The sequence below is a fragment of the Mesoplodon densirostris genome, chromosome 4 (genome assembly GCF_025265405.1).
Source record: "Mesoplodon densirostris isolate mMesDen1 chromosome 4, mMesDen1 primary haplotype, whole genome shotgun sequence".
NCBI lineage: Eukaryota > Metazoa > Chordata > Mammalia > Artiodactyla > Ziphiidae > Mesoplodon > Mesoplodon densirostris.
The window spans coordinates 147,960,785-147,974,021 of NC_082664.1; the positions used below are offsets into that span (position 1 = coordinate 147,960,785).

The window sequence follows — 13,237 nt, forward strand, 5'->3', positions numbered from 1 at the left end:
TTTTTTTTAAATCAGTGACATCCTTTGTTCAAATAAAACCTTGCTTGAAAATGATATAAATGAAACAGATAAAAGCTGAGTTGTGGGCTTCCCTGGTGGTGCAGTGGTTGGGAGTCCGCCTGCCGGTGCAGGGGACACGGGTTCGAGCCCTGGTCCGGGATGATCCCACATGCCGCGGAGCGGCTAGGCCCGTGAGCCATGGCCGTTGAGCCTGCGCGTCTGGAGCCTGTGCTCCACAACAGGAGAGGCTACAACGGTGAGAGGCCCGCGTACCGCAAAAAAAAAAAAAAAAAAAAAAAAAAAAAAAAAAAAAAAAAGCTGAGTTGTTCCGGGTGAATGACTCATCTTTATCGAGCACTTATTATATGCAGAGTGCCAATTTTAAGAGTTTTTTTAAAAAACAATCTTCAGAACAACTCTATGATGTAGGTACTATTATTATCCCAACTTTATAGATAAGGAGACTGAGGCTTAGAATGGCCTACAGTTGTAAATTAAAAAAATGATAAAGGTGAGATTTGAACCAAGGAGGTTCACTCTCACTGTGCTTAACTGCTTCTGAGATACTCTAGAATTTTAGCAGGGAATATCATTATCATATTTGCATTTAAGAAACATCACTTCAGAAACTACAGAGTACATAGAAGACATTCAAATATTGAATTGATGAGTAAACTGGAAAAGATGAGAAGGTAAATTGGGAGACCAGTTGTCCAGGCTATTACTTACAAGTGAATACTTGGTAATTATTAAAACTGTTATTAAAAACATGGACACTGGAGAATGATAAGGGGAAAAGATTGAGAAAAGGATACGCATACAGAATTACCTCAATTATGTAAGAAATAATATACATGAAAAAAGAGACTAAAATGTTAATAGTGATTATATCCCAGAACTATGGGTGACTTAGTTTCATCTAGATTTTTCTTGTGATTTCAACATTTCATATAATGAAAATATATTAACTTTTTTCTGGTTATAAAAGCATTTTTTTTTAAAGGTTGTTACAACAGCCCAGGCAGGAAATGAGGGCTTGAAATAGAATAACAGCAGGGAGGACAGCTAAAAAAGGGTAGAAGAGGGATAATAACAAATTCGATGGCCAATTGGCTATGACAGAAGGGGGGATCAAGAATGACTCCTAGGGCTTCCCTGGTGGCGCAGTGGTTGAGCGTCTGCCTGCCGATGCAGGGGACTTGGGTTCGTATCCCAGTCAGGGAGGATCCCACATGCCACGGAGCGGCTGGGCCCGTGGGCAATGGCCGCTGGGCCTGCGCGTCTGGAGCCTGTGCTCCGCAGCGGGAGAGGCCACAACAGTGAGAGGCCCGCGTACCGAAAAAAAAAAAAAAAAAAAAAAAGAATGACTCCTAGGTTTTTAACATTGGCAACTGAGCAGATGGCCGTGATAGTCACAGAAATAGGAGGAAGAAGAACAGGTTTTTGGGAAAAGGAGATGAATTTTACTTTTATTAGGTGGAGTTTCAAGTGCCTGGTCAACATCCAGATAGAGATGTTAGTGTAGGATGAAAACAAGAGTGTAGATTCAGGGAATAAAGTTGGATTAGGAAAAAAAAAAGATTTAAAAATTCAGATACAGATGGCAATTAAAAACAGTTAAAAGCATGTGGTAAGAGGATCATTAAAGAAATAACCAGGGGAAACTTTTAAAAAATTGAATAAATTACTGATAAACTTCTGTTATTTGATTAAACTATACTTTTAAATTTAATACATCAATCACGATCAATTTTATAAGAAGTTATATATAAATAATTTATATATAAATTAAACTGGGGAATTCCCTGGTGGTCCACCAATTAGGACTCTGCACTTCAACTGCAGGGGGCCCGGGTTCGATCCCTGGTGGGGGAACTAAGATCCCGCAAGCTGTGCGGCTTGGCCATAAATAAATAAAAATAAAAATAAAAATAAATTAAATTGACTTCAGCTTCACAAAGGGGGAAAAAAATCAGTTTTCAATGTTCCGTGAAACTTCAGTTAATAAAATAAATAATAAGGAAGTATTTTTGTCTTTATCCCCAGTGGTTTCACGAAAGTCCTAAAAGTGGATTCTCAGATGGCCTGAGTCCTCTGAGGCACATTTGGTTCCAGGTAAAAATTATATTCCTTGAAGTTTTATGAAATCACATAATTACCTTTCTCTAATGACTACTCCTGCCAGTCTTGACCAGATTCTCTTCTAATATGACCTGGTCTCTTTTCATTTTTTTTCTTTATTCCACACCGACAATCAGAAAAATTCAGTATACAAATAACCTAGCTACCAAATAACTTATCCAAACACTCCTTTTAAAAGCCCCAACTGATATTTTCAGGACCACCAAAATGTTCCATAGGTGCTTAGTCTAATCCCCTCTTCACTCCATCATTCCCAGTTTAAAGGTCATTAGACTGTACTTAAACATCTCCACTGAACAGAACTCAATCTGAAATAATTCCAGAAGAATCTCCAAAAGAAGCCTCCCTGGGCTTTCTCTCTACAGCTTTTCCCCAGTGCCAATTAGTGTGGCTTCTCCTTCTGTTAGTGTTTGAACACTTTACAAATTGAAGCTCTCCACTGAGTTCAAGACTGGGAACTTAGGGCCACATAATTTTAAAACTGGAAAAGTCTTCTGACATCATCTAGGTCTAGCCTTCATTTTATAGATGAGGAAACTATGGTTCAGTCTATAAATGACTTGCCCAAGGCTGTAGTTAGACAATGAAAAAGGTAGAGACCCAAGTCTCTATACCCCTAGAATAGTACATTAAATGCTTTCCCAGGTAATAAACTCCAGACATTTCATTGGATCTCTAAAATCACAGTTGCATTTGATTACTAATAAATTCAGACAGAGGGTATGGGTATGAGTAAGGGAGGAATAAGATACTGGAGACCCAGTGCTTCCAACCACTTGTTGCTGGAAGTATATCCTAGTATGACAATGAAAGAGTCAGATTCATCTTGTTAAGAATAATGTACTATTATCTAGACTTTAGGTAATGTTAATGATTCAATTTATTTTATATTTATACTCCATTATCTCTAGAAAAGACACGAGATAGCTTACATAATTAAGCCCCAAATAAGACAGAACTACAATGACTCAATTAAATAACCAAGTGGTAATTCTCCAAAAATGAGTTGCTAAATTAGGTTTTTAAATCCCTAAGAGTACGAGTACAAGGATAGGGAAGGAAGACAGTGGAGAAAAAAAAGTCAGTACTATTTGTCACTTTAAGAGATGGCATTAATATACTCAGAATTCCTGAAGTCTATTTAGAAGTGATATTTCAAGGTCAGCAGGAAACATGGAAATAATTAGTGATGCTTCTATACTGACACTGAAAACATGCTGCAGAAAAATTCTTAATTTGTAAAGATGATACATAATCTTGTAAATTAACAACTAAGTATCAGCCCTGATATACCAAAGAATGTAAGAAGATAGAAGGATTTCAGGAAAATAAAGTATACTGAAACACTTTCTTAACAGATGTGCCAAAAATAAAGCTCACATAAACATTTCATAGAAAAGTCATGAGCCCTTTGGGATCTGAATGGAAAGTGCCTAACAAGGTTTAGAATTTCTCACAACTGAGAAAGACTAACAAATTTTCTTCCAGGCCCTCTTCTGGGAAAGAGTAGTGTCTAAAGGAATGATATATCAGTTATTAAACATTTCAATTTTTCTCCCAAGTAATGCCATGCAATTCCATGCCTTGAAAAGAAAAACTGTTACCTGAGCACCACTACAATTGGACTTTCACTTCCAGTTATGACCATTAACCCCTTCCAGATCATTAGTGCCGAGGAGACAATCATTCCAAAATTTAGGACTTGATAATAGAGCTGTAAGAACAAGAGAAGAGATCAGATCCATAATTATCCTCACCTAGGAAAGCACTGAGTAGTATCAATTTTAAAGTTTTAAGTAGTACTATTAGGGCACCTGAAGTTCTAAGAAACTCTTTAAAATACTGTAATAATTACACCATCAGCATCCCAGAACATCCCCACCCACTCACCCAAAGAACCCTGCTGTTTTGTTTGCTAAAACACATTACATTTATATAACGTTATTTTCAGAACTTTTCACATGAATTATTTCATTTGGGCTTCACGACCATTCCGCTTAAATTCAATCACATACATGACAGATACCAGCCAACAGCAACACACCTCTGCTTCTAAACTCTAATACTTACTTTTCTACAATACTTATCCCTTGATAATTATGGGCTATTCAATGACGTTTAACTTGACCCCTCATTTTACAGCTGAGGAAACTTAGTCTCAGAAAGGAAATGACTTATCAAAGTCATACAGCTTGTCAGTCACATAGTTAGGACTTTGAAGGCCAGCCTTATGTCCTACAAAATTTACACTGCTCAACAAATTATAAAATTCTATGACTTAAATAAGCAAATATAATACTAGAAAGGTATTTCAAGTGAGGGAAACATATGAGCTAATTGTGTTGGACTAATGCTGGATAATGAATAAAAGTAGAGAGGATGACTGGATACCATGGCAGATAGTTCAGGAGAGGAAAAGATGGTGCTGGACAGCAGTGACAGAAATCTGAAAAAGCATATCAAGCTCAGGTTATGAAGATCCTTGAATGTACGACCGAAAATGTGAACTTAAAAAGACAGCCATAAAATACTTTAAAGTGAAAAAATAGAAGTTTCAAAACTATGTCCAATGTAAGTTCACTTTCGTTATTTTAAAAAATATATGTGCTGGGACTTCCCTGGCAGTCCAGTGATTAAGACTCCACACTTCCACTTCAGGGGGCACAGGTCATGGGTTCGATCCCTGGTCGGGGACTAAGATCCCACATGCCGTGTGGTGCGGCAAAAAAAAAAAAAAATTTATACACACACACACACACACACACACACATATGAGCATATGCGCATTCTACAAGACAACTGTTACAGTCTTCAAAAATTCAATGTCATGAAAATAAAGGTGGGGGACTGGACTAAAGAGACGTAATAACCAAATGTAATGCATAAACTCTGGTTAGATCTTGGTTCAAAAGAACAAAATGCATATAAGAAAAAACCCTAACTATAAAAGACATTTTGGGGTCAATTGGGGAAACTCAAATTATGACTTAAATGATACTAGGAAATTAGTGTTAATTTTCTTACATATGATAATGGTACTGTGGTATGTAGGACACTGTCACTCGTAAGAGATGCATGCTTAGCAGTAATTAGCTAGTAGTAGGAGTTAGGGGTGAAGTGTCATATCTGCAATTTGTTTCAAAGGATTCAGAAAAAATTTTATATATATATATATATACACACACACACACATACACATAAGTACATACAAAGCAAATATGGAAAAATGTTAAAAACTGTTAAACCTGTGATAGGTTACAGGTGTTTGCTGTACTATTCTTTCAAGCTTTCTTTTTTTTTTAGCTTTATTGAGGTATAACTGACAAATAAAATTGTTAAGATATTCAAAGAGTACAATGTGATGATTTGATATACCTTGTGAAAGAATTCCCCCAAGTTAATTTACACATTCATCACCTCACATATTTACCTTTTTTTTTCTCTTGGGGGCGGGGGTGATACCTTTCAATTTTTCTTATTTTTTAAAGTATAGACAAAACTGAAAGAAAGTAAACTGGTTACACCTGGGGTTACAATACCAGGCAATTTTGTTTCATTTGTTTATCCACATTTTCTTCTTTTCTCCTTTTTAAATTAATTTTTATTTTTATCAAAAGATTACATACACAGTCAAGAGATATATAATTTTTTTAAAAACCCCTGCATATCCTGGCCATGGCAGGCCACCCCCAGCAATCATTTTCATCTCTTTTACCTATTTTACCCTCATGCTTCTAAAAATTAATTGCTTCTCTTTTCATAAATTTGGAACATCATCTATAAACTATTTATTATGATGAGGATTTTAGCTCTCATACCATTTTCTACTTTCCCCCCTGCAATTAACCCGTTTTTCCTGCATACTCAAAAAAAAGGTTTCAGGTTGCATATTATTATAATCGTATAGTTAATCTCTGGATGCACACACAAGAAACTGGGGACAATGGCTGCCTTTGGAAAGAGGAACTGAAACTCAAGGTGGAAGGAAAATTCTTTCCAATATATATGCGCATGTTTCTTACTAAATGCAAGTATCACCTATTCAAAAATAAGTTGTTTAGGTTTTTTTTCTTAAGTCCATGTTAATGGCCAGAACATACTTCCAATGAAGTATGACATATTCTATCAACATAACATCATGCACAAAGGAAGAAAGAAAATACGGACTTTTTTTTTTTTTTTTTTTTTTTGCGGTACTTGGGCCTCTCATTGTTGTGGCCTTTCCCGTTGTGGGGCACAGGCTCCGGACGCGCAGGCTCAGCGGCCATGGCTCACGGACCCAGCCGCTCCGCGGCATGTGGGATCTTCCCGGACCGGGGCACGAACCCGTGTCCCCTGCATTGGCAGGTGGACTCTCAACCACTGCGCCACCAGGGAAGCCCCGGACGTCTTCTTACGGACACTTAGAAATACCTGCTGTTCTTTGAGTAATATAGTAATATGACTATACAGGTGTGCTTTGAAACCTAGTTTGACACTCCCATTTATGGTGAGAAAACTGAGGCACAGAGAAGCTAAGTGATGCACTCATGTCTGCACAGCTCTTGGCAGGCAGAGTAGCAACTAAAACTTAGGTCTCCTAAATTCCATCTCAAGACGGTAGCTTTTTTGTTTTTTAATAGATCTTTATTGGAGTATAACTACTTCACAATACTGTTAGTTTCTGTTGCACAACAAAGCAAATCAGCCATATGCATACACGTCTCCATATCCCCTCCCTCTTGAGCCTCCCTCTCATCCTCCCTATCCCACCCCTCTAGGTCATTGCAAAGCACCAAGCCGATTTCCCTGTGCTATGCTGCTGCTTCCCACCAGCCAACTATTTTACATTCCGTAGTGTATATATGTCGATGTTACTCTCACTTCGCGCCAGCTTCGCCCTCCCACCCCATGTCCACCAGTCCATTTTCTATGTCTACCTCTTTATTCCTGCCCTGCAACTAGGTTCATCAGTACCTTTTTTTTAAATTCCATATATATTTGTTAGCATATGGTATTTCTTTTTCTCTTTCTGAGTTACTTCACTCTGTATGACAGACTCTAGGTCCATCCACCTCACTACAAATGACTCAATAACTTTTTATGGCTGAGTAATATTCCATTGCATATATGTGCAACATCTTTATCCATTCATCTGTCAATGGACATTTATGTTGCTTCCATGTCCTGGCTATTGTAAATAGTGCTGCAATGAACATTGTGGTACATATCTTTTTCTGAATTATGGTTTTCTCAGGGTATATGCCCAATAGTGGGATTGCTGGGTCATATGGTAGTTCTACTTTAGTTTTTTAAGGAAACTCCATACTGTTTTTCATAGTGGTTGTATCAATTTACATCCCCACCAACAGTGCAAGAGGGTTCCCTTTTCACCATACCCTTTCCATCATTTACTGTTTCTAGATTTTTTGATAATGGCCATTCTGACCAGCGTGAGGTGATACCTCATTGTAGTTTTGATTTGCATTTCTCTAATAATTAGTGATGTTGAGCATCTTTTCATGTGCCTCTTGGTCATCTGTATGTCCTCCTTGGTGAACTGTCTATTGAGGTCTTCCACCCATTCTTTAACTGGATTGTTTTTTCGATATTGTGTTCCATGAGCTGTTTGTGTATTTTGGAGATTAATCTTTTATCTGTTGTTTCATTTGCAAGTATTTTCTCCCATTCTGAGGGTTGTCTTTTTTGTCTTGTTTATGGTTTCCTTTGCTGTGCAAAAGCTTATAAGTTTAATTAAGTCCCATTTGTTTATTTTTGTTTTTATTTCCGTTACTCTAGGAGGTGGGTCAAAAAAGATCTTGCTGTGGTTTATGTCAAAGCGTGTTTTTCCTATGTTTTCCTCTAAGAGTTTTATAGTGCCTGGTCTTACATTTAAGTCCTTAATCCATTTGGAGTTTATTTTTGTGTATGGTGTTAGGGAGTGTTCTAATTTCATTCTTTTAAGTGCAGCTGTCCAGTTTTCCCAGCACCACTTATTGAAGAGGCTATCTTTTCTCCACTGTATGTTTTTGCCTCTTTTGTTGTAAATTAGGTGCCCATATGTGCACAGGTTTATCTGGGCATTCTATATTGTACCACTGACCTATATTGTTTTTGTGCCAGTACCATACTGCCTTGATTACTGTAGCTTTGTGGTATAGTTTGAAGTTGGGGAGCCTGATTCCTCCAACTGCATTTTTCTTTCTCAAGAATGCTTTGGCTATTTGGGGTCTTTTGTGTTTCCATATGAATTGTAAAATTTTTTGTTCTAATTCTGTGAAGAATTCCATTGGTAGTTTGATAGGGACTGCACTAAATCTGTAGCTTGCCTTGGATAGTATAGTCATTCTTACAATACTGATTCTTCCAATCCAAGAACATGGTCTATTTCTCCATCTGTTTATGTCATCTTCGATTTCTTTCATCAGTGTCTTATAGTTTTCTGAGTACAAGTCTTTCGCCTCCTTAGGCAGGTTTATTCCCTAGGTATTTTATTCTTTTTCTTGCAATGGTAAATGGGAGTGTGTCCTTAATTTCTCTGATTTTTCGTTGTTCGTGTATAAGAATGTCAGAGATTTCTGTGCATGAATTTTGTATCCTGTAACCTTACCAAATTCATAGATTAGCTCTAGGAGTTTTCTGGTGGCATCTTTAGGATTTTCTATGTATAGTATCATGTCATCAGCAAACAGAGACAGTTTTACTTCTTTCCAGTTTGTATTCCTTTTATTTCTTTTTCTTCTCTGATTGCTGTGGCTAAGACTTACAAAACTATGTTGAATAAGAGTGGTGAGAGTGGACATCCTTGAATTGTTCCTGATCTTAGTGGAAATGTTTTCAGTTTTTCACCATTGAGTATGATGCTTGCTGTGGGTTTGTCATATATGGCTTTTATTATGTTGAGGTAGGTTCCCTCTTTGCCCACTTTCTGGAGCCTTTTTATCATAAATGGGTGTTGAATTTTGTCAAAAGCTTTTTCTGCATCTATAGAGATGATCATATGGTTTTTATCCTTCAGTTCGTTAACGTGGTGTATCACATTGATTGATTTGCATATACTGAAGAATCCTTGCATCCCTGGGATAAATCCCATTTGATCATGGTGTATGATCCTTTTAATGTGTTGCTGGATTCTGTTTGCTGGTATTGTGTTGAGGATTTTTGCATCTATATTCATCAGTGATATTGGTCTGTAATTTTCTGTTTCTGCAGTATCTTTGGTTTTGGTATCAGGGTGATGGTGGCCTCACAGAATGAGTTTGGGAGTGTTCCTTCCTCTGCAATTTTTTGGAAGAGTATAAGAAGGATGGGTGTTAGCTCTTCTCTAAATGTTTGATAGAATTCACCTGTGAAGCCATCTGGTCCTGGACTTTTATTTGCTGGAAGATTTTTAATCACAATTTCAATTTCATTACTTGTGATTGGTCTGTTCATATTTTCTATTTCTTCCTGGTTCAGTCTTGGAAGGTTACACCTTTCTAAGAATTTGTCCATTTCTTCCAGGTTGTCCATTTTTTTGGCATAGAGTTGCTTGTAGTAGTCCCTTAGGATGTTTTGTATTGCTGTGGTGTCTCTTGTAACGTCTCCTTTTTAATTTCTAATTTTATTGATTTGAGTCCTCTCCCTCTTTTTCTTGATGAGTCTGGCTAATGGTTTGTCAATTATGTTTATCTTCTCAAAGAATCAGCTTTTAGTTTTATTGATCTTTGCTATTGTTTTCTTTGTTTCTATTTCATTTATTTCTGCTCTGATCTTTACTTCTTTCCTTCTACTAACTTTGGGTTTTGTTTGTTCTTCTTTCTCCACTTCCTTTAGGTATAAGGTTAGATTGTTTATTTGAGATGTTTGTTGTTTCTTGAGGTAGGATTGTATTGCTATAAACTTTCCTCTTAGAACTGCTTTTGCTGCATCGCATAGGCTTTGGATTGTCGTGTTTTCGTTGTCATTTGTCTCTAAGTATTTTTAAATTTCCTCTTTGATTTGTCAGTGATCTCTTGGTTATTTAGTAACGTATTGTTTAGCCTCCATGTGTTTGTGTTTTTTAAGTTTTTTCCCCCTGTAATTGATTTCTAATCTCATAGCGTTGTGGCCAGAAAAAATGCTTGATATAATTTCAATTTTCTTAAATTTACTGAGGCTTGATTTGTGACCCAAGATGTGATCTATCCTGGAGAATGTTCCATGTGCACTTGAGAAGAAAGTGTAATCTGCTGTTTTTGGATGGAATGTCCTATAAATATCAATTAAATCTATCTGGTCTATTATGTCATTTAAAGCTTGTGTTTCCTTATTAATTTTCTGTTTGGATGATCTGTCCATTGGTGTAAGTGAGGTGCTAAAGTCCCCCACTATTACTGTGTCACTGTCAATTTCCTCTTTTATAGCTGTTAGCAGTTGCCTTAGGTATTGAGGTGCTCCTATGTTGGGTGCATATATATTTATAACTGTTACATCTTCTTCTTGGATTGATCCCTTGATCATTATGTAGTATCCTTCCTTGTCTCTTGTAACATTCTTTATTTTAAAGTCTGTTTTATCTGATATGGATATTGTTACTCCAGCTTTCTTTTGATTTCCATTTGCACGGAATATCTTTTTCCATCCCCTCACTTTCAGTCTGTATGTGTCCCTAGGTCTGAAGTGGGTCTCTTGTAGACAGTATATATGTGGGTCTTGTTTTTGTATCCACTCAACGAGCCTGTGTCTTTTGGTTGGAGCATTTAATCCATTCACGCTTGAGGTAATTATCGATATGTATGTTCCTGTTACCATTTTCTTAATTGTTTTGGGTTTGTTTTTGTAGGTCCTTTTCTTCTCTTGTGTTTCTTACTTAGAGAAGTTCCTTTAGCATTTGTTGTAGAGCTGGTTTGGTGGTGTTGAATTCTTAGCTTTTGTTTGTCTGTAAAGCTTTTGCTTTCTCCGTATAATCTGAATGAGATCCTTGCCAGGTAGAGTAATCTTGGTTGTAGGTTCGTCCCTTTCATCACTTTAAATATGTCATGCCACTCCCTTCTGGCTTGTAGAGTTTCTGCTGAGAATTCAGCTGTTAACCTTATGGGAGATCCCTTGTGTGTTATTTGTCATTTTTCCCTTGCTGCTTTCAATAAGTTTTCTTTGTCTTTAATTTTTGCCAACTTGATTACTATGTGTCTCGGCGTGTTTCTCCTTGGGTTTATCCTGCCTGGGACTCTCTGCGCTTCCTGGACTTGGGTGGCTACTTCCTTTCCCATGTTAGGGAAGTTTCCGACTATAATCTCTTCAAATATTTTCACAGGTCCTTTCTCTCTCTCTTCTCCTTCTGGGACCCCTATAATGCGAATGTTGTTGCATTTAATGTTGTCCCAGAAGTCTCTTAGGCTGTCTTCATTTCTTTTCAGTCTTTTTTCTTCGTTCTGTTCCGCACCAGTGAATTCCACCATTCTGTCCTCCAGGTCACTTATCCGTTCTTCTGCCTCAGTTATTCTGCTATTGATTCCTTCTAATGTATTTTTCATTTGTTATCGTATTTTCGTCTCTGTTTGTTTGTTCTTTAATTCTTCTAGGTCTTTGTTATATATTTCTTGCATCTTCTCGATTTTTGCCTCCATTCTTTTTCCGAGGTCCTGGATCATCTTCAGTATCGTTATTCTGAATTGTTTTTCTGGAAGGTTGCCTATCTCCACTTCATTTAGTTGTTTTTCTGGGGTTTTATCTTGTTCCTTCATCTTATACATAGCCCTCTGCCGTTTCATCTTGTCTATCTTTTTGTGAATGTGGTTTTTGTTCCACAGGCTGCAGGAATGTAGTTCTTGCTTCTGCTGTCTACCCTCTCCTGCCACTCCCTTCTGGCCTGCAGAGTTTCCGCTGAAAAATCAGCTGTTAACCTTATGGGGTTTCCCTTATACGTTATTCGTTGCTTTTCCCTTGCTGCTTTTAATATTTTTTCTTTGAATTTAATTTTTGTTAGTTTGATTAATATGTGTCTTGGTGTGTTTTTCCTAGGGTTTATACTCTATGGGACTCTCTGTGCTTCCTGGACTTGGGTGACTATTTCCTTTCCCACGTTAGGGAAGTTTTCAACGATAATCTCTTCAAATATTTTCTCAGACCCTTTCTTTTTCTCTTCTTCTGGGACCCCTATAATTCGAATGTTGGTGCGTTTAGTGTTGTCCCAAAGGTCTCTGAGATTGTCTTCAATTATTTTCATTCTTTTTTCTTTATTCTGCTCCTCTGCAGTTATTTCCACCACTTTGTCTTCCAGTTCACTTATTCGTTCTTCTGCCTCAGTTATTGTTATTGATTCCTTCTAGTGTATTCTTCATTTCAGTTATTGTATTGTTCATCTCTGTTTGTTTGTCCTTTAGTTCGTCTAAATCTTTGTTAAACATTTCTTGTATTTTCTCAGTCCATGACTCCATTCTATTTCCAAGATTCTGGATCATCTTTACTATCATTACTCTGAATTTTTTTTCAGGTGGATTGCTTATTTCCTCTTCATTTATTTGGTCTTGTAGGTTTTTACCTTGCTCCTTCATCTGTGATGTATTTTTTTCCGTCTCTCTCTTTTTTTTTTTTTTTTTTATTTGTGTTCCTGTCTTACTGGTTGTTTGGCCTGAGGTTTCCAACACTGCGGTTTGTAGGCTATTGGGTAGAGCTGGGTCTTGGTGCTGAGATGAGGAACTCCATGAGACCTCACTCTGATGAATATTCCCTGGAGTCTGAGGTTCTCTTGTTAGTCCAGTGGTTCAGACTCAAGAGTCCCACTGCAGGAGCTTTAGCCAGACCCTGGGATCATGAACCAAGATCCCGCAAGCCGCCTGAGGCATAGAAAACAAACAAACGAACAAAAAAAAAAAAATGGAAAAATAACAAAGTAAAAAATAAAATTAGACTAGGAAACTAATAGATACGTTAGGAAGAATATAAAAATAAAAGTATAGATGAATCAACAACCAGAAGGTACATCAATACCACAATAGTAAAAAAGAGGAGGGGAAAAAGAAAAAGGCAGGGTGAGGCCTTGGCTCTGGAAGGCAGGGCCTAAGCAGGGGCGAGGTTTGGGCAGTGGGTCGGCCAATGCTCAGGACCCACAGGGCTGGAAAAGGCCCTGGGGGCTGTGGGGGGTGGGGCTCAGGCT

At 37.5% G+C, this 13,237-nt stretch overlaps 1 protein-coding gene across 4 annotated transcripts in view; it reads right to left on the reverse strand.

Moving 5' to 3' along the window:
• Positions 1-13,237, reverse strand: part of SEC11A (SEC11 homolog A, signal peptidase complex subunit) — a 49,253-nt gene that overhangs the window by 15,386 nt on the left and 20,630 nt on the right. For all 4 annotated transcript variants that reach the window (XM_060095330.1, XM_060095331.1, XM_060095332.1 and 1 more), the window contains exon 2: positions 3,747-3,856. In XM_060095330.1, the coding sequence (XP_059951313.1) occupies positions 3,747-3,856 (110 nt within the window). The remainder of the gene's footprint in view (positions 1-3,746; positions 3,857-13,237) is intronic.